Source organism: Marmota monax, unplaced genomic scaffold (genome assembly GCF_021218885.2).
Source record: "Marmota monax isolate L192 unplaced genomic scaffold, Marmota_monax_Labrador192_F-V1.1 WCK01_AAM20220418_F8-fsc00118, whole genome shotgun sequence".
Lineage (NCBI taxonomy): Eukaryota > Metazoa > Chordata > Mammalia > Rodentia > Sciuridae > Marmota > Marmota monax.
In genome coordinates, this window is record NW_026695231.1 from 2,981,091 (window position 1) to 3,001,141 (window position 20,051).

Here is a 20,051-nt window from a genome sequence, read left to right on the forward strand (position 1 = left end):
AAACTAACTCTAGCTTCTTGTTAATGGCTTCTAGTTTACTGAGTGGAAGAATTTCAACACTTCGAGATGAAACTGGTGCTGTGAGTAAAATAATGTTGATATATATTTCTAAATTTAATTAATTATTGTTTATATGCTTGGTCCTTAGTATTTGGTGACTCAGAGTTATGGAAGCTAATCTTTTAATACCACTAAATGAAAGTGACTTAGTTTTTATTTATTTCTTGTCTTATACATGAGTATTTCTAAACAGGAAAATACTCCATATAGCAATTTGTATGTTCATTATTAGAAAGATTGTAGAATATGAGGTTACATAGGCAATAGAGGAAGTAGTTCTTTAATAAATAAAACTTTAATAAGTAAGTAGATGTAAATATCAAATATTTTGATATTAGAATGGTAAGAATTTGCAGATTACCATTACCTACAATTTTTTATTTCCCAAAATATCAATAAATAAAAATGAGAAAACTGGTTTGTTAATTAATATTTTCCCTACGTTTTAAAATATCATCAATTTAATAGTTTTTTAGAGAAAAAAGAAATTACCACAAATTCATAGTTAGAACAGCATTTTGATTTTTAAAACATTAAGAATGAAATCACGAAAATACAGTATTTTTAATTTGAAAATAAAAATTCTTCATTTATAGATATTTATTGATAGAGATCCAGCAGCTTTTGCACCCATTTTAAATTTTCTTCGGACAAAAGAACTAGACTTAAGGTAAGAAATGCATCCTTTTTAAAGTAAATTCTTGCTGATAACTATTTTTGATACATTTTATAAAGAAAATGTTGTTTATCCCTTTGACTTTTTAAATTGACCTATAACATTTATACTTATTTAAGGGCTATAGCTTGATACATGCAATGTGTAATAATCAAATCAGGGTAATTTGCATTTCTATCTCATATCATTTTTATGTATTGGGGACCTTTAACCCATTCTATTTTGAAATATATGATTAATTTCTGTAGACTGTAGTTTCCCTGTCATGCTAGAGAACATTAGAACTACGTGCTCCCTCTGTGTCTTTGTCATGATGGGCAAAGGTGTGACTTATGCAGTAGAGGGGGAGAAATAAGAATGTCTATGTGCTTCTTCCCTTTCAATGCTTTATTGACTCACATCACTCAATATAATTTCAATCTATAGATTCTTGATCAAGAAAATGACAGTAGCATAATCAATCCACAGCAAACAATTCTAGATTAAGTCTAAACACTGCAAACACTCTTAATTATGACAGGCTCATGACATTCCCTCTGCATGCTAAGCTCAAGTGCCAGATCTGAAGTTTCAAGCCTTATGCTCTAAGTCCAGCAGATGCACACTCACTCAGACCATGGTGCTCAGGTCAGGGACTGAGGCAGGCTTCTCCTGGGGTGGGGCTGACAGCCCGTTGAAGAGAGGGTCATAGGGAGAAGTTGCAGTTCTCACCAGGGTCAAGATGTGGCTGTAGAGTTTGAAAGCAGTAAGGAAGATGCAGAGGATTAGGCAAAGGATGAGAATAATTGGGATATCAGTCCAGGTCCTCATCAGGCTCTCCGGCATGAGGGCATCAGTGCTGGCTGGCTGGCTGTCTGTTCATTTGCTTCATCATTTATACTAAATTTTGGGGCTTGTGACCACCCTTTCAATCCCCATTGTGCTATTGGATTTCTTGGTGGTGTCATTTGCCTTGAGGTTAAAGCATCTGGTCTGGTGGTCCCCACCCTGATTTTCTTGCCTTTCCTCCTTATCGGGGTGAGGGCAGCATGACAGAGACTTTACTCTTGAGTTTGTCAGGATGGGGAGAAAAGCTGTGCCTGATGATCATATTGGAGGGCTCCATAGGTGTGCCTGGTGAGACTGCAGGTTTCAAAATGGAGTTTCAAAATGGAGTTGCTTAGGCTAAGGCCTAAGTCCATCTTTATATATTGGATATCTATTACCTACCTTCTTACTGGTCCTCCCCAATTCACTCCTTTCCTCTAAAGACCTCTTTTCTATCTCTCCTCCTGTGTGATCAACTTTTTGAATGAGAATATACAGTATTTGCCAAGTCTATTTTAAAAAATATTTTTATTAGTTATAGATGAACACAATACCTTTATTTTATTTATTTTTTATGTGATGCTGAGAATTGAACCCAGTGCCTCACACGTGCTAGGCAAATGCTCTACCACTGAGCCACAACCCTAGCCTTGCCAAGACGATTTTTGATTAAAGATTTCCTCAGGCTTAAACTTTCATAGATACAGGCCAGCATCATCTCTTCCTTTAATGTATTTCCAAAAACTTCTTGAGCAGTTTACCTACCTTGTATCCCTCCATTATATTTTCCACATTGCTGCCAAAATTATCTTCTGATCAGGTTGCTACTCTGCTTAAAACTCTCGATGTTATATTGGACTGATGGCTTAGGATTCAGGGCTTGATGATCTTTGTCTATAGTCTGGCCCCAGCGTAATTTCTCTTATAAAATTTGTATTCTTCCTGGTCTTGACTAAACCTGACTACTTTAATAATCTTTGCTGTGTCTACCTAATTTAAGTATTCATAGTTTCCTATTCTGTCATTGTCATAGCACTTGTTATATTTCATTCATTTTTATTAGTCTGTCTTTTATTAGATTTAAATTCCAAAAGAGCAGCTACAGTTTGCTATATATTCCTAGGACCTAAGTCTGTGATTGAAGCATGGTAAGAGCTCATTACATTATTTTCTTTGTGGATAAATCAATGATTGTTTGAACTATATCTTTAACATTGCCATCTTCAATTATAGTTGAGTTTCCTATCAGGGAGTGATGATTTGCATTTACTATTTTCATATTTTCCCAATAAGCTTTCAGTAAGGATTCCTTAATTTTTTTTTTTTTAGAAATTTAGTTGTTCATTTTAGCTGCTTCTTTATAATATTGTTTTGGTTTTGGCTTATATTCATTCGCTAGAAGGTAAACTCCTTGAAGACAGAGATCTTTTTTGGTCTAAGTTTATTTCTTGGCATATACCCATCATTAAAGTAGCATGTGTAATATATAAAAATAGATATTTATTAAATGAATAAAAAAGTTTGTAGGGCCTTCTTGTTATATCTATTTTTTTGTCTGTGATTGGTGGGATGTAAGAAGTATATTACTACTTCTTGAGAAAGATTATTTTCACTCATAGCATTTGGATTGAGAAAGTCCCAAGTTCACTTCTAGTCAATGATTATCTGACTAATACGTAGTTACATCAACCATAAAAGGCAGATTTAATTTAAATGTGTATGTTTACCAGCAACTTTTCTTACAGCTTACTATCTTTTTTCAGTTAAAGAGCCTTACCAAGTTTAAATTCTCAATGGTTCCCTCTAAAAGAAGATGGGAAGGAAGGGATTAAAAACAAACAACCCTCAAATAATTATGTTCTAATTCTCTTCCTTGAAATCTGCTTTGCCCATATCATGCTGTTTTATAATTATTGTATTTGTTTGCCTGTCCTAAGGAGAATGAAAGTCTTGAAGAACTATCATTTGTGCCCTGAGCCACCTGTCAACACAGATAGTTTTGAAATGGAATCAGAAAATTTAAATCATTCTTATGTCATAATTAATTTCACAAATAAAAACAGTTGAATATCACCGTTTTATATTTATTAAGGCCAGGTGGTATTTATAAAGTAAGGACACATAATAGAAACCTAAAATGAATCATCATTATTGTAAGCTCTGAGGCTTATATTCTTTTTTTTTACTTTTTGTTTTCCTGTTACTTAACTGTATTACTGTGTTGTAACAGTCTTTATCTGGATGACACTGTCTTTGCTAAAGCTAATGTTTTTCCTATTTTTATTTTGTTTTGTTCACTCAACAAATTATTTATGCCAGCACTGTGCTAAGTGTAGTACAAGGTATACAGAAGTTGAAGTAGATTGCTTGTATGGAGCTTACAATATAATGAGGAAGGTTAAAATATGTGTGGAAATAATCATGTTAAAAAGCTACAAGCAATTCCATAAGGAATAACTTTCTCTCTTGTTTTTGTGTCTGATACGTCTTGATAAGTCATTTGCGTTAGAGTACAGCCCTAACTCTTTTACTTACTCAATTCATTGAATATTTTTTTTATAGTAGGTAACAAAATGTTTTGGTTCACATGAAGTTGTTTTTTTATTTAGACTTTTTGAAATGATTAAGGATATTAAAAATAAAGAATATTAGGAAAAAAAGTAAGTTTAAAGCCTTATGGCTTTTTCACTTTTAGAACCCAGTACTTTCTCCTGTTGCTTCAGGTATAATCTAAGTTACCAATGTTAAAGAATTTATTTCATTCATTTGTTTCTTTATAGGGGAGTAAGTATTAATGTTCTCAGGCATGAAGCAGAATTTTATGGAATCACTCCATTAGGTATGTAGTCTCTTGAGTATTTTGTGTTTATTATTTGTGCATTAAATTTGCCCAAATGAAATTTGTTTTATATTTGGGTCCTGATTTTTGACAGAATAGTTCAGCACTTAGTTTTTGTGGCTATTCATACTAAAAAGAGGTTATTAACTCTGATTTAACTCAAACATTTTCCTTTTCTTTCCTTATCCTCTTTAACTAGAGAAAATAAAAATGGAGTACTGTTTTTCTGTTTGCATGTACTCTTGACAAGTTTGCTTTGAAATGTTTTTAGTAAGAAGGCTTCTCCTATGTGAAGAATTGGAGCGTTCATCTTGTGGCAGTGTCCTTTTTCATGGTTACTTGCCCCCACCAGGTATTTCTGCTTTATTTTAATTTGTCTTTTAAAAAATTCTTTTTGTCATTAAATAGTTACAAATAGGAAAAACTATTCTTTGATTACTGAGTTTCTTTTATATAAATCTAGAATTAGAACATTAATTCTTTTAGATGCTAAGTCACACTACATGTTATAGAGAAAAATTTGGTGAACTTTTTCTGTAAAGGGCCAGATAGGCTTTGTGAGCCAGAAGACTTCTATGGCAACTACTGGACTCTGCTGCATATACTACATAAAGGATTGAATGTTACTATGTCCTTTACAACTTTATTTAGTTTTTTTTTTATTTCCCTTGGGCTATAGTTTGCTAACACCTTAGTCATAGCTCAGGTTGTCAGACTTCTTATTGTAGAACCCAAGGAGCTTTTCAGAAGTACATCAGTGTTACCTGTGTCCCACTTTCGATAATTAGAAGAGTTCAGCCTTTACCTATGTGAGTAAGGTTTCATTTTGTAAAACGCCTCCCCTGCCAAATAAATGATATGGGGAATTTCAGTTCCGAAGCAAAGTTAAATTAGTACAGAGTACCTGACACATAGTACCATAAATGTAAAGACTGGTGGAAAGACTGAATGAATGAACCATTAATTTAGTAATCTGGAGGTAGGTGAAAGTAGAACATAATGATAAATCGTAATCTTCTCTATTTCAGATGATACGGCAAATACCAAAAATCTGTGAATTTTTTTAATATTCTTTTAAAAATTATAATTAGCATATAAATTGCTGTTTCAGAATATCTATTTTAGGTACAGTGAGATTCACATTTTAATGTTTTTCTCTTACAATATGGTATTTTTAATTTTTGGAAGGTTAACCCATAAAATAAATATGGCTTTTCCTTTATAGGCATTCCTAGTCGTAAAATAAACAACACAGCTAGATCTTCTGCTGATTCTCGGAATGGACTAAATTCTGCAGAAGGTGAAGCCCGGGGAAATGGTACTCAACCTGTTCTCTCTGGAACTGGAGAAGAGACTGTTAGACTGGGTAAGAAAAGATTATATAAATAGAAAAAGAAAAATGCATATATTTTCAGTTCTTGAAAATACTTGAGTAATTATTTTTAAGTATGTAATTTTGGCCTTATCTCTTTTTTAAATCCAGATTTATCATTTAGATCATTAAAAAGAATCTCATTTAACATAATCATTTATTTAAAAAGTAATGTGATCTGTTTGCTGTGAATCTTCAGAATAAGGACTGATAAACTTGCTGTTAAGAACCAGATTGTAAATTAAAAATTTAGGCTTTATGGGCTGTACTGTCTTTGTCAGGGCTATTCAACTTTGACATTGTAGCATGAGGGCACAATGGATGATAGATAAACAAGGGCATGTGACTGTGTTCCAACCAAGCTATTAATCGAAACAGGCAGAAGACTGGAATTGGACTGTGGGCCATAATTTGCCAACTCATTTTAGAATATAAGATATTTCTTTTTCCAAAATCAACAGGATTTCCTGTGGATCCACGAAAGGTGCTAATAGTAGCTGGCCATCACAACTGGATTGTAGCTGCATATGCTCATTTTGCTGTGTGTTACAGGTATTACGTAATAATAGTGGTTTGCATTTTATTTTAGATGGTAGTTTCTGATATTTATGATTTTATATTATTAGATTAGGAGCTCTTTCTTTTATCCATCAGAATTTTCCTCTGCAGAGCTGGGGATATACATGGTAGAATACTTGCCTAGCATGTGCATGTCCCCAGTATTGCTAATGAAAAGGGCTGGGGGTGGTATCTGAAAAAAATAATTTTTTTTTTCATGGATATTTCACCCACTTCTACTGTATCCATTTTAAGATTTAGTTTGCTTTTACTTTTTTTTTTTTTTTTAACATTTTTAGTTGTAGATGGTCACAATGCCTTTATTTATTTGTATGTGGTGCTGAGGATTAAACCCAGTGCCTCACATGTGCTAGGCAAGCGCTATACCACTGAACTATACCTCCAGCCTAGTTTGCTTTTACTTTGACAGCAAATTTGTAAATATTGCTGATGGTCTTCTTATTGTATTTGCCAGGCTGTATCAACTGTAATGTAACTGAGATGTCTTGATGTTATTATTTCTTGGTTCTGTCTAGCTTCTGAGTCATTTAACTTACATTAAGTTAATTTTAGATAGAATTATCAATATACATATCATAATATTTTAACTTTAATGATTCAGTTATAAGATGATGATTATTAATTGTAGCTTAAGAAAATGTAGCCACTGTAGGTTATAATGATTCAGTCATTTATACTCTATAGAAGAGTAAGACTCTGCTGGTCATAATTACTGTGTTGTTGGGAGTGACGTAGTGAAACAGGACAGCTGTGGGCAGAAGTAGTTGGGTTTAATATCTATAATGTGAGAGATTTATGCAATAATTTTATTTTATTAATTTTTAGATTCTTAGACACTAAAAGAGGATGAAGAATAGTGTAGACCAGTGATATTTTTTTTTTTTAAATGGGCAAAATGGGGAAAGGTCAACACTCAGTTGAAATCACTAATCACTATCTGCATTGAGAAATGCCGATGATAGAAAATGGAATGGAAGCAAAAAACTGGTTGGAATTTACTAGTTTATATTATGATCCCATATAATTTAATTGCTGAAAAATTAAGGAATCTATAAATTTTTGTCACTATTGACTTCAATTAAGAAAAAATAGGCACAGAAAGTTTAAAAAGTTACAAATGTCCTCTAGAGTTTATAATAAGATATGTTTTAAAGAATCACAGATATAAGCTGGGTGCAGTTGTGCATGCCTGTAATCCCAGTTGCTTGGGAGGCTGTGAGACAGGAGGATCGGAAGTTCAAAGCCAGCCTCAGCAAAAGTGAGACGCCAAGCAACTCAGTGAGACCCTGTCTCTAAGTAAACTATAAAATAGGGCTGGGGATGTGGCTCAGTGGTCATGTGCCCCTGAATTCAGTCCCAGTAAAACTGTGCCCCCCCCCCCACAAATAAAAAATCCCAGATATATTAAAAAATACTCGGTTTATGAAAAGGCTTGCCACATTTGGTTAGGGCCCCTTTCTGTTATTTCAGGTTCTTTTTTTTTTTAATTGTAAGTAGTGATTAGGTGCAAACTTTTCATTTTGAGAGTGTTTTGTGGATTTTGAAATTAAATTATTGAATAGTATAAAAATAATATTTTGGATAATTTATAGACAGTTTTTATATGAATTAAGACTAATTTGCTGAAGTTTTTTTAAGACTCATTTTGAACTTAACCATCTTAAGGATGTAAGTGAAAAGACTTTTATTTTTCCCCCCTTTGGCCAGCCACTTAAATATTATGTACTGATAAGAAATTCCAGAAAGTTATGAGATGATGTGTAACAGCTAACATAGCTTTTATTACTGCACAGCAGTGCTGAATGTTGCTACTTCCTGGAGATTCACAGTATTGCACAAAATTTAACACAAGTGATGAGTATATGAAAAATGATGCTATTACATTTTCCATTCTTTTTGCTTTTGACCAGGATCTTTCTTTGCTTTCACTGTCAGTGCTGCAGCAGTGTGCCCATACAAAGTGAGACAGGGAAATAATTGAGGGCATACTAAATTTCTTAATGTATAGTTAAATCATCCCACACAGTGGCAATAAGATTTAAAAAGAAGGAAATCTTATACAAGAGTGCAATCTTTTCTATGTAATAAGTTAAAAACTTTAAAGACTAATATAGTGAGTACCTACCTATATGTTCTTCCCATAGATTCAATAATTTTCTACGTGGTTAAGATTTTTTTTACCCCTTTTTCTTTTTGAGTCTTTGACAGTGTTACTTGTGTTATGAAGCGTAGTTGTGTAAGTTTGCTCCCTTCTTGCCATTTATATCCCGTTTTAAATCTTTAATCCATGAAGAATTTAAATTTACTTTTTTGTATTTGCTGTGAGAGTTAAGAATTTTTTTTCTTCCAAGTGGGTAGTTAATTAAATTCTGATCATTTATTACATAAATTACCATTTCACTGAATTTGAAAGCTCCCTTTATTTTATGTTATGTTTACACATACACATACACTTTTAGGTGTGTATGTGTATGTGTATTTTTTAAGGATTCTTATAAAGTCTTACATCTTTGTCTATTTCCATACCATTTAAAGTAAATTATATTTACAGTTAAGTTGTAAAATCTTGTAGAACAGAATTTCCTAAGTGTTTAATGAGGGAACTAACCATATTCTTTGTATAGATGTCCTGAATCCTAAGAGAGTAGTAAGGAGTTATAGTGCAAGCAGAACTCATTCTTTCTTATTTGTGTATTTTAAATCTCAAATCCTGTTATGCAGAATTATATAGTGAATGTATTTTTTCTTTGTACTTAATTTTAGTTTAAAAATAGAAGTAGATTCACATATCTTCCCAAGTTAAATGCTGTAGCTGTTTTAGTCACTGTTAAGTGTGTCATCTTGATTCTTTTACCCTTTCTTATCATCTCTTTATTTTGTAATACCTTGTTATAGAGAAAAATGTTACAGATAACATAGATATATGTTATCTGTAAAAGATAAGATTACGCATAATTTTATCATTTATATTCCTAAATTAATATTCACAGAATCACATTATTCACCTCATTAAGTCAATTCAGTGTCTCTTTACCAGACCTTAGTAGGAACCCAGCATACATCACAATACAGTATGCTGTTTTTGTTCTTGAAGTGCTAGCAATTCCTGCTTTGTGCCCATTCTGAAAGTCTCAAATTACATCTACATTTCATTCCTCAATGTTTTATCAATTTTTAGAAAATATTAGATAATTATTTTCAGTTGTTTATCTTAGCATGATTCCCATCTGGTGGCTGAAGATGGTAATTACAGACTTTAAAATGCTTAGGAAATTTTGGTAAATTCTTCTCAATATTGCTTTAAGTTTAAGGAAAGCTATCATTCTTCAAATTAAGAAGGCTAAATAGGTACCTTTATGAATTATAATGGTATTATTTTAGTATACACATTTAAAGGAAAATAAAATTGAAATGTTTTTATTTAGGTTTTTCAGTGACCATTGTTTATCAATATCTAAATTTTATTTATTGTTTTTTTAGCTAAGGATTCAACCTATGGGCCTTGTGCATACTGAGTGCTCTAGCATTAAGGTATGCCCCCAGAACTCCCTTTTTAATTTTTCCAAAGAATATGTCAGGTGGCATGTAAAGGGACTTTTTTTCCCCTTCATCTTCTGTTTAGTCTGTTTAAGTAGGACAAAGAGAAAATAGCAATTTTGTTTGCATTATTTTTTAGTGTTGCTTAAAAATAGGTATTTAATTATTCAAGTCATTGTCATAATCACACAACTAACTTTAGGCCCTAAATGTGTGGCGGCTTACTATATAATCCCATATATATATATATATATATATATGAAAGACCTAAATTCAGGTTGTACAGGGAAAAAATATTAAAATTGCCAGGTGTTTATCAGGGAAATTAAATGTTAAAGAACACATTAGTTTACATCTGGGGAATCATAGTCCTTCAACAGTAGACCTTCAAGAATTAGTCTGCAGGTGAGGGTTTTCAAAGCCTCATTCTTGGTTCATTTAATTACTGAGGTATTATGTGGTACGCTTTCTTTTCTTAGTTTGTTTGAACAGACTGTTTCTGAAGTAGAAAGAAAAATAGCTTCAGTGAATGTCATTTCAGTTAGTAATGGTAATAAAACAAAAAGCCTGATTAGTAACTCAAAGGAATGATAATAGTTTTAAAATTTTGATTTTTGTTGACCATTTCTACCCATAGAAAATGATAATAGTTCTTTTTTGTGGGAAAAATGTGAAAGATATAACAAGCTTAAAAAAAAAAGTTTTCAAAGTGATTTGAAGGACTTTCTTAAATTATTCTTTGGTAAAATATAGATTCTAATATCTTTTAAAGTGGTTATATGCCCTAAATGTGTAAATATAAGATATATCGATGATAGTCTGGTACTTCAGAAACATTTTTTATTTAACAAATATAAAGATGGGTAGGTAGCTGTGATTATTTTCGCTTTTTTCATACATTCATTGGTACATCTGTTTGCTTAACTGCCAACATTATGTGTCTTCCTTATGTGTCTGTTGTTTCTTTACAGAATCAAAGAATCTTCAGGATGGCAACAAGTGTTTACAAGCCCCTATTTAGACTGGACTATTGAACGAGTGGCTCTAAATGCAAAAGTAGTTGGAGGTCCACATGGAGACAAAGACAAAATGGTTGCTGTTGCCTCAGAGAGCAGCATCATCCTGTGGAGTGTTCAGGATGGGGGAAGTGGAAGTGAAATTGGTAGGAAGACTCTTGTTTTTGTTGCATTTCACCTGCACATGTAATATTTTTTTAATTTTAGGAGGTGTTGACCCTAAGTATGAAAACTAACATGTACTGTTTGTTAGCTAGAGCTGCCTCACCATTTTTTTCCAGGGCCCACTAGTAAGCGGACTACTTGGTGTGAAAGAAATGATATGGTAAAGAGGGAGGGAAATTTGATGCTTTAGAAAAGAGGGGAGCATCTTTTTAGTTTGCTCCAACTGAAATGTGGCTGCATTATGAGAATGTTGCTTTCTTGAGTTCTACTCCATGGTAGCTGTTTTTTTCCTACTCTGTTATTTCACGGGGCTTGAAGATGAGTTAAATTACTTTCTTATTCATCATTGTTACTTCTAGACCAGAAATTCTCACATATTTGTTCTCGAAACCCCATCAGGCTCTTGGAAAGTTGTTTAGGACCACAAAAAGTCGTTGTGTAGATTACCATTTATGCAGTATTTACCATACTGGAAATTAAAACTAAAAATTTATAAATATTAAAATAGTAGTAGTATATCCCTGTGTGATAATATAAGTAACATTTTTAATGAAAAATAACTGTTTTCTAAAACAAAATTTTGTGAGGAGAGTGGCTTTGGTTTGTGTGTTTATTTTGGGGTTCTGGGGAATTAATTCAGGTGTACTCTACCACTGAACTACATTCCCATCCCCTTATTATTTTGAGAGGATCGTGTTAAGCTGCCTAGCCTGTCCTCCAACTTGCCTTGACTTCCTGAGTAGCTAGGATTATAGGTGTGTACCACTGTGCCTGGCTTCATTTATGGTCTTAAAAACCTCTGTAATTTTTTTTTTTAATTTTGATACATATTTCTCCATTCAGTATGCCATGTTACCTTTTTTTGGCACTGGGTATGGAATGCAGGGGTATTTTAACACCTAGCCACATCTCCAGTCCATTTTTTAAATTTTTGAGACAGAATCTCACTAAGTTGCTGAGGGTCTAGCTAAGTTACTGAATCTGGCCTCATACTTGTGATCCTCTTGCCTCAGCTTTTTGAGTTGCTGAAATTACAGGAGTGTACCATTGGGCCTGCCAATATATTGTTTTGATCAAAGTATACAAAGATAGGCTTTACACACATATGTAGTTAGAAAAAACTCATTTTTATTATCTTTTCAGACCATTTTGAATATTCTTGGATCTTGTTCCAAAATTCTGAAATGATACCATCTCACTTTCCATATTCTATAAAACCCATAGGTCTGTTTTATACTTTGAATGGATCTTTTATTCAGGCTTGATTTTGTACATTGTTTGTTGGTCACTTGGAAACTGTTGGTTTACTGACTTATGTAGACCTGCCAAATGTTGATACCTGTCTTTACACAGTGTCAAAAATCTGCAATCCTTAGTGTTATCAGTGATCACATATCTGAACTCTGTTTTGGGAAGTTGTCATACATTCTGTGGCAAAGTTTCAGAGTACTAATGTTCACTTGATACTTTTGAAATTGAATCATAGTTAGCAAATGTCATCATTTCTTTTCCTTGAAATAATAGGCTTACTTTGTTCATTTTTGAGGAAAGTTCTGCTTTTTACCCATATCTGAATAGCTACAGTTATTCATCATTTCAAATAAAAATTGTATTCAATTGGAAAAAAAGTAGGTGGTGTTACTCTTAGCTTCATAATTATGAAGTTTTTTTCTTGTAATCTGCATCAAGATGAACTATATCTGTAGTTCTTAGTTCTACATAATATTAAAAAGACATATTTAAAATTGGAATTTAATCAATACAAGTTTTTACTGCTTTAGAAAGGATGTTTATGAGTTAAACTGGACTTTTTTTCTTTCCCTGAAAATTTGTGGCAGAGATTTTAATGACCACTAGTACAGATTAGTGCCACTGCCTTGATTTGTACTAGGTTGCCTGCTGTTTATACCCAGCATTGATTTACATCATCAGTGAAAGCGTCAACACAGATGTTCTAGAATAAGCCATGAGATTCATAAGTTTTCAACACTTTGATGTTTCAGCATGGCTTATATTTTGTGTTCATGTAAAAGATCTTTAATGATTAGTTAATGTTGAGACCAGGTAAATACAAACAAAACATAAGGTCTGTATCTATTTATTTGTAAGACATAGATAGAATTTTGCAGATGAGATATTACCTCTTTCAGACATTTATTTTGAAGCAGTTAGTATCACTTAAAAGTGTTAGTGCTGTGATTTCTTAGACTGATTTTTCATCTAGAGCTTTGTCATTGAGCATTGTCATCTGTTCAAGATTTTTAGTAGTCTCCCAGAATGGGTGGATGGCATTTCTCTAGCCAGAGTCATGCCATAACTTACCCTGTAAGAGATTTTACTGCCTTTTCCAATTCTAATTGAAAGTCTATAGCAAATAACTTTCCAGCTCTTAAAGAGTTTCTTTCCTTAAACCCTGTTTGGCCTCAGTGAACCTGCAACTGATACAAGCTATTCAAGTGTTGTGTTGTATAAAATATAATTAGGTTAAGTTATTAGTATCTGTAAAGTTGAGAGATGATTTTTATATTTAAAACTTGTATTTATAGTTTTGCTCAGTTTTGTTTGTACCAGAAATTAAATCTTGGGGTGCTTAACCACTGAGCCACATCCTCAGCCCTTTTTATTTTTATTTTTTATTTTGAGACAGGGTCTCGCTAAATTGCTGAGACTGTCTTGGAACTTATGATCCTCTGGCCTCAGCCTCTCACGCTGTTGAGATTTTAGGAGTGTGACACCATGCCTGGCTTGACATTTTTTTAGAGTCCTTCGTTCTCTAAATCAAAGAATTCTGATATGTCAAGTTTATTTCTTTGTTAAGTCTTTAGACTGAGATTGTGCAGCTATGAGTCAAGCAGGTGAATATTCTAATTTTCTTATTTTAAGCAAATGATACATCACTATGAGAAAGAATATATATTAAAACTAGATTTTTTTAAAAACAAAATATCAAATTTTGAACAGTTTTAGTTAAATTTAAAATTTTAGAAAAGTTTCAGAACATTTTTTATACTAATGTTAAAGAATACAACATCAATATATACCTCATGAGTCACTAAACAATGGGGATATGTCCTGAGAAATGTGTCATTAGGGATTCTGGCATTATGTGAACATCATAGAATATACTTAGACAAACTAAGATGACTAGTTTGTTACTAGATGTTAGTCTTTGGGTGTCAGGAGGGAGTGGGGGCTTGTCCTGGGAATTTATCCCAGGGGTGCTTTATCATTGAGTCATATCCCCAACCCTTTTTGTTTTTTGTTTTGAGGCAGGGTCTTGCTTAGGACTTGCTGAGTCTGGCCTTGAACTTTAGATTCTCATGTTGCAACCTCCTATATTGATAGGATTACAGGCATACACTGCTGTACCTGGCTAGTGGGAAAATAGTCACATAGGTGGTCTGTTGTTGACCACAACAGTGTTATGCAGCTACGACTGTACTTATTTCTTGTGTTTCTTTGTGGGTGCAAGGAAACCTTGGATTTCAAAATAATAATGCAATAGAAGATAATGAGGTTACAGAGAGTATGACAGGTAAAACTAAAGATAGACAGGAAGAGCACAGTATAAGTATTTAGAAACAGTTAAAAAATCTTGGGAAACTTACATAGTTGTATTCTTAACCTGCCTTCATAGATAATTCTAGAAAAAAATAAAAATACATGTACAGATTCTGCTAGTTGTCATACTGGTGACTTTGTCACATGTCATGTGGCCTCTGGAAAGCTCCATACACTCTTAGAAAATAAGAGTAAAGAAAAGACAAATAATTATTTAATATTACCATGAAAAAAGTTTTTAACTTCTCACATTTCCGGAAAGGGAACTGTGTTCCTCAGACCATACTTTGAAAATCACTGTTCTAGACCATTCTCCTTAACCTTTCCTCCCAGCTTCCTTTCCCCTGTTCCTGGTTTTGAGTCTCATATCATCTGTAGCTACACTGAACATAGTCTTCATCTGCCATTTGGGTCACTATCCTTTCCTCCTTTGAAGTTATGAGCTCTGGTTCTCTAATGTAAAAATCCTTTAACTCCAGTGGGATCTCTTTTTCACTTTGCTTAACCCGGAAAAAACAAACCTTGGCCAGATCCACCTTTCTATCTCTGTGGCTAAATACTGCTAGGAAAAGAAATGGGCACATGGGACACACACACAAAGCACTAATGTTAAGTGAGCCTTTAAAACTACCCAACAATCTTGTATTATTCTTGTCAATTCTCTGTGACTCTCATAGATTTTTTATACTTTTTGCTTTCTTCCTAAGTAGTCAACACCTTCTCTTTTCATACTGAGAAAATAAAAAATGATTTTCTGTGTAAGTTCTTAGTATTATATCTGCTCATCTGTGTGTATTGGTGCTTACAATCTCTATTGTGCCCATTTATTAACTGTGATTAAATTGTCTCTGTTCTCGAAAGCCAACTTCTCCAACTGCGCACTTGGTTCTAACTCCTCTTGTCTACTCAAGGACATTGTTCTAGTAGTTATCCCCACTCTTTTCTTCATCATACAGGCTTCCTACTGGGTTGAATCATTTCATCAGCATACAGTCATGCTATAATTCTCATTTTAATGGTGATTTTTAGTTACATTTTCCTGATTACAAATGATGCTCAGCACTTTTTCATGTGATAATGACCATTTGTATATTTTTTTTCAGAAATGTCCTAAAGTATTGACTTTCTTTTTTATGAAGTTGTCGTCCTACTATTGGTTTCTAAGCATTCTTTATATATTCTAGATTTGATTGACATAACTGAGGGAAGCCTGTATCCTCCTCCCCCATGTCTTTCTTCCTTCAACCTCCTCCTTTTGAGACTGATATTAGAACATTTTATAGTGGCCTACAGGTCAGTGAAGCTTTGTCTCCCAGCCCCACCACTAGTTTCTGTTTTCTAGATACACTGTTTATCTACTTTTAATGGCTTTTGCCTGTTTTCTACAGTAATCAATTTATAATTAATCCTTTCTAGTGAGTATGCATTTGAAAGGTTTGACTTTTTAGTTGTAGAATTACTCCTTTAATTCTATTTTATAGTTTGTTTCTCTGCTGAGATTCATCTTTTTGGCTATTATGTTCCCTCTTTGTTAAATCTAACAAACATATTAATGGTTTGATTAAAGCTTTTGTCTGGTAATTCCAATACCCAGGTGTTTTGTTTCGGGTCACATTTTCTTGGCTCTTCACATGTTTAGGATATTTTGAGTATGTCTTGCACATGTGCCTGATAAGTTATATAGGGTTTATGGATTATGCTGCCTTCCTTTAAAAAATGTGGATTTTGTTTTGGCAAGTGGTTACATTATTATGGGAGGATTGTTTTGATCCTATTAGACTTGTGTGTGTGTGTGTGTGTGTGTGTGCACGTGCAAGCTTTGTTACGGGTAGGTAGCCTTTTTCATCTTTATTTTTAATTTTTTTTTAAAAGTTGCCTTTCTGTAGTCTTAACCTGAGGTGTACAGCAAAGGATAACCACTTTCATTGAGCTGTAATTCACATATGACCTCTCAGATCTCTAGTAGCTCTCAGTTCTTCCTATAGCAGCCCTTTTCTTTTATTCTTGGGAGTCTCATCCTGACCAGCTGCAGTTTGGCCTTAGTAAGGAGCCAGGACCTTAGGGAAACCCCTGTGTAACTTTCTTCCCACTCCCATCCTGGCACAGTTTCCTGTGCTTTTCTTGTGTGTTTCCCATCTCTCAAGTACAACACTGCCTGTTGTCCAGTGCCTAAAAACACTGGCTGATGGGTCTTGTCTAGTTTTTGTTTGTGTGTTTATTTCAAAGTGAGGAATGATTGGGTACAATTTATTCCAGCGTAAGTTCTACCTGTCAACCTCAGAACAAATTTTAATATTACAGTTTTGAAATTAAAAACCCTTGTAATTATACAGAAAGGAGACCAGTTGTTATTTTATTTTTTGCTTTTTCAAGTTGCAGTTTCTAATATAGCAATAAATGAAGGAGATTTTGTTTCAACTTTGTTTTCAAAGGATAACATGATAGGTAGCTATGGTGTGAGGTGGTATAATAGTGATTTGTTCATGCCTTGTAAAAGAAACCATTTGGTTGTTACAAATGTTCTTCAGAACTTGACAATACCACCCAGAGAAAATAGTTAGGGCTGGTGGATCCATGATAGAGCTCTCCTAGAGACTGAACTCCCTTCATTATAACAGCACTTCTGGATTGCTGCTGCAAGCAATATTTTACTGAGCAGGCCTGTTAAGACAGGAACTTGTCATTATTTGTACTCCTGTCTTCCCTATGGAAGTGGTCAGAATTCTTGACCCTAAGCAGGAGTGACACTTTAAATTTCATGAGACCATTAAGAATATCTTCCTTGATTTCCCAGAACCTCATCGTTCTGTAGAGTAATAAAAGCTAGTTGGTTTCCTCTTTTTATTTCTGCCTTTTACATAGACCACAGGACTGAATATAGTTAGCTTCACATATTTTGAAAAATTGTTTGGCATCAAAATTAAAGTTCCATGATGTGATAATCTCTAAAACTGTATAGAATGTAAGATAATTACTTTCTGCTTTGAAGTGAGAGGTTTATTTTTTTAACCAATTTTGATCAAAGGGCTTATTAGCCTTTTTTTTGTGTTTTTATTTTGTTCTGTCTTTTAGGTTGTCTGGTTGGACTGAGGTGGTATATTCATGTGTATGTTTATGTAAATATCTTTTACATACAATTTAATTTAAATTTAAAACGTATAAAATTAATTAATTTGTAGAAATTAATTTAAATTATTTAATGTATAGAAATTAATTAAATTTAAAAATATGTAGAAATATTCCTAGCACTTGCCAGTCTTCTTTTTTTTTTCTTTTTGTCTAGTATATGTCATCTTTCTTCCTGCTAGATGGCCAACTTTTTCAAAATTGATTAAGAATTTTCAATATGTTGAGTGCCGCTGGTCTTGTATGTAGTGTAGTCTTGAACAAAAAGAGAATACCTAGCACTGATTTGAAAGAAGTTGGTAATCTTTTTTAGCTTAGGCTTTTAAAATGCACTGCAATTGTATTTATTTATTTTTTTTCCCGTGAGTTCTTTAAGGCCTTTTATTTTTTATTTATTTAATATTTTTGCAGTATTGGTAATAGTACCAGGGCCTTATGCATGCTAGGTGAAGTGCTCTACCACTGAGCTGCATGCCCAGCCCTTCTTCAAGGCCTTCTGTGTCTTTTTTTTTTTTTCCTCAGTTAAATTCTGAGAAAATTGTTCATATATGCATACTTTTTTGAAATAAACTGATATTTGAAATAGCATAAAGACATAAAACAATATTTTATAGGTAAGACTTGTTTTATAGCATTATTAAATGAAAAGATAGTTCTCATAGCTGCTTTTCAGATAATTAAGATAATATTTTTTAAGTGCTAGAATTGAATTATGAACATTTTTAAGGTGAAAATGGTATTGAGACTTTTAACTTGGACTCTGTTTTGTAGGTGAGGTAAGTAAGAGCCAGAAAGGTGGCACACAAAAGTACGTTGAGAGAGGATCAGCCCAGGTTCTCCTGACTCTAGTGTAGTGCTCTACTAAAGATAGACATTGTATAGGGCATATATGCCATTCCAAAGTGAGCTTAGAATTCTTTGCGTAGCCATTCTTGTCTCTTTTGATATTAATATAGAATATTTGCTCCTTACAACCTCCTTCTCCTATACTCCCTCTTCCCTTCCCTCATATTCCTTGGGCTTACCCATTCCTAGTTGCCCAATTTGTTGAACTTCTGTTAACCTTTTCACAAACCCAACTCTCATAAGGCTTCTTTTCTAAGATATATTTTCAGACCCTTTACCTATTCATTTTTACTCCTCTGGATATTACTGTACCCTGTGTATTCTATTATTATTTTTGCATTATATTATAGTTGGTTATTTGCAGTTTTCTCTCTGCTACACTGTAAGTTCCTAATAATTTCTCATTGTCTTGTGTTTTTTTTTAATTCCAAGGCCTATTGTAATGTCTTTCAAATTAATTAAATTGAAATTGAAATGCTTGGAAACAGGTTTAAAATAAGCTCTGAGTAAAAGGCCTGAATGTTTGAGTATAGTGTGACTTATTTCCAGATTTTTAGATAAATTCTGGATATTGAAACTGCCAGGTTTTTGTTCAGAACAGTGGTTCCCAAATATCAGGTCCATGAGCAAGCTGCATTTAAATTTCCTATAGATATAAAAATGCAGTGGGTTTTCTGATTTATTGGGTCCAGCATGGATCCTAAGATCCTTTTTATTTTGTTCACTTTAAATCTGCCAGGATATTTTGATGATCAGATAGAATTAAGAACCACAGCTCCAGATAATGAGATATTATAGCAGTGTGAGATGACTTGGAGCATACTTTGGTTAAGGAGTTCTATAAACTTCTTAAGAGCTTATCATGTTTGTATTTCTGATCTCTGAGTCTAGCACTTAATTTATATAAAAGAGAATGGATTTAAATTAGTCATCTTTAAGATGTTTTAAATATAGGTTTTGGCTAATTGTAAACATGGTCACTGGTTAACCTCTTTATTTATTCTGTCATTTAAGGAGTGTTCAGCCTTGGTGTTCCTGTAGATGCCCTCTTCTTTATTGGTAACCAGTTGGTGGCCACGAGTCATACAGGGAAAGTAGGAGTGTGGAATGCTGTCACTCAGCACTGGCAGGTTAGTTTTAACTGAAGCTTATTACAGAAATGAAAATATTTCTGAAACTTATGCTGGTCATGCATTTGTTTTTTTCCTTGTAGACTACATACTGTTTTTTATTATACATAATATTGAATATATTTAGATGCTTCTGAATACAAATTTTACTTTTTTTAAGAAATATGTTACTTTGGAAAATGAATAGTTTTTAACTGGCTTGGCACTTCTTCATTTCTTTGGATTCCTTTTACCTTTCATGTTGTAGACATGGTAGTCCAGGCAAACATCATTTTTTGTATGGAAGCACAGATCTGTATGAGACCATGTGATCTGCTAGACATGGTGATGCATGTCT

General features: G+C 33.3%; 1 protein-coding gene across 4 annotated transcripts in view; it reads left to right on the forward strand.

Moving 5' to 3' along the window:
* Window positions 1-20,051, forward strand: part of Kctd3 (potassium channel tetramerization domain containing 3) — a 51,233-nt gene that overhangs the window by 6,624 nt on the left and 24,558 nt on the right. For 2 of the 4 annotated variants that reach the window (XM_046438451.2, XM_046438450.2), the window contains exons 3-10: window positions 35-80; window positions 657-730; window positions 4,324-4,382; window positions 4,654-4,734; window positions 5,608-5,748; window positions 6,216-6,306; window positions 10,842-11,032; window positions 19,599-19,714. In XM_046438451.2, the coding sequence (XP_046294407.1) occupies window positions 35-80; window positions 657-730; window positions 4,324-4,382; window positions 4,654-4,734; window positions 5,608-5,748; window positions 6,216-6,306; window positions 10,842-11,032; window positions 19,599-19,714 (799 nt within the window). Of the gene's footprint in view, window positions 1-34; window positions 81-609; window positions 4,383-4,581; window positions 4,735-5,607; window positions 5,749-6,215; window positions 6,307-10,841; window positions 11,033-19,598; window positions 19,715-20,051 lie in introns of those variants that run through there. The other 2 variants (XM_058577044.1, XM_058577043.1) reach the window with 2 other exon arrangements.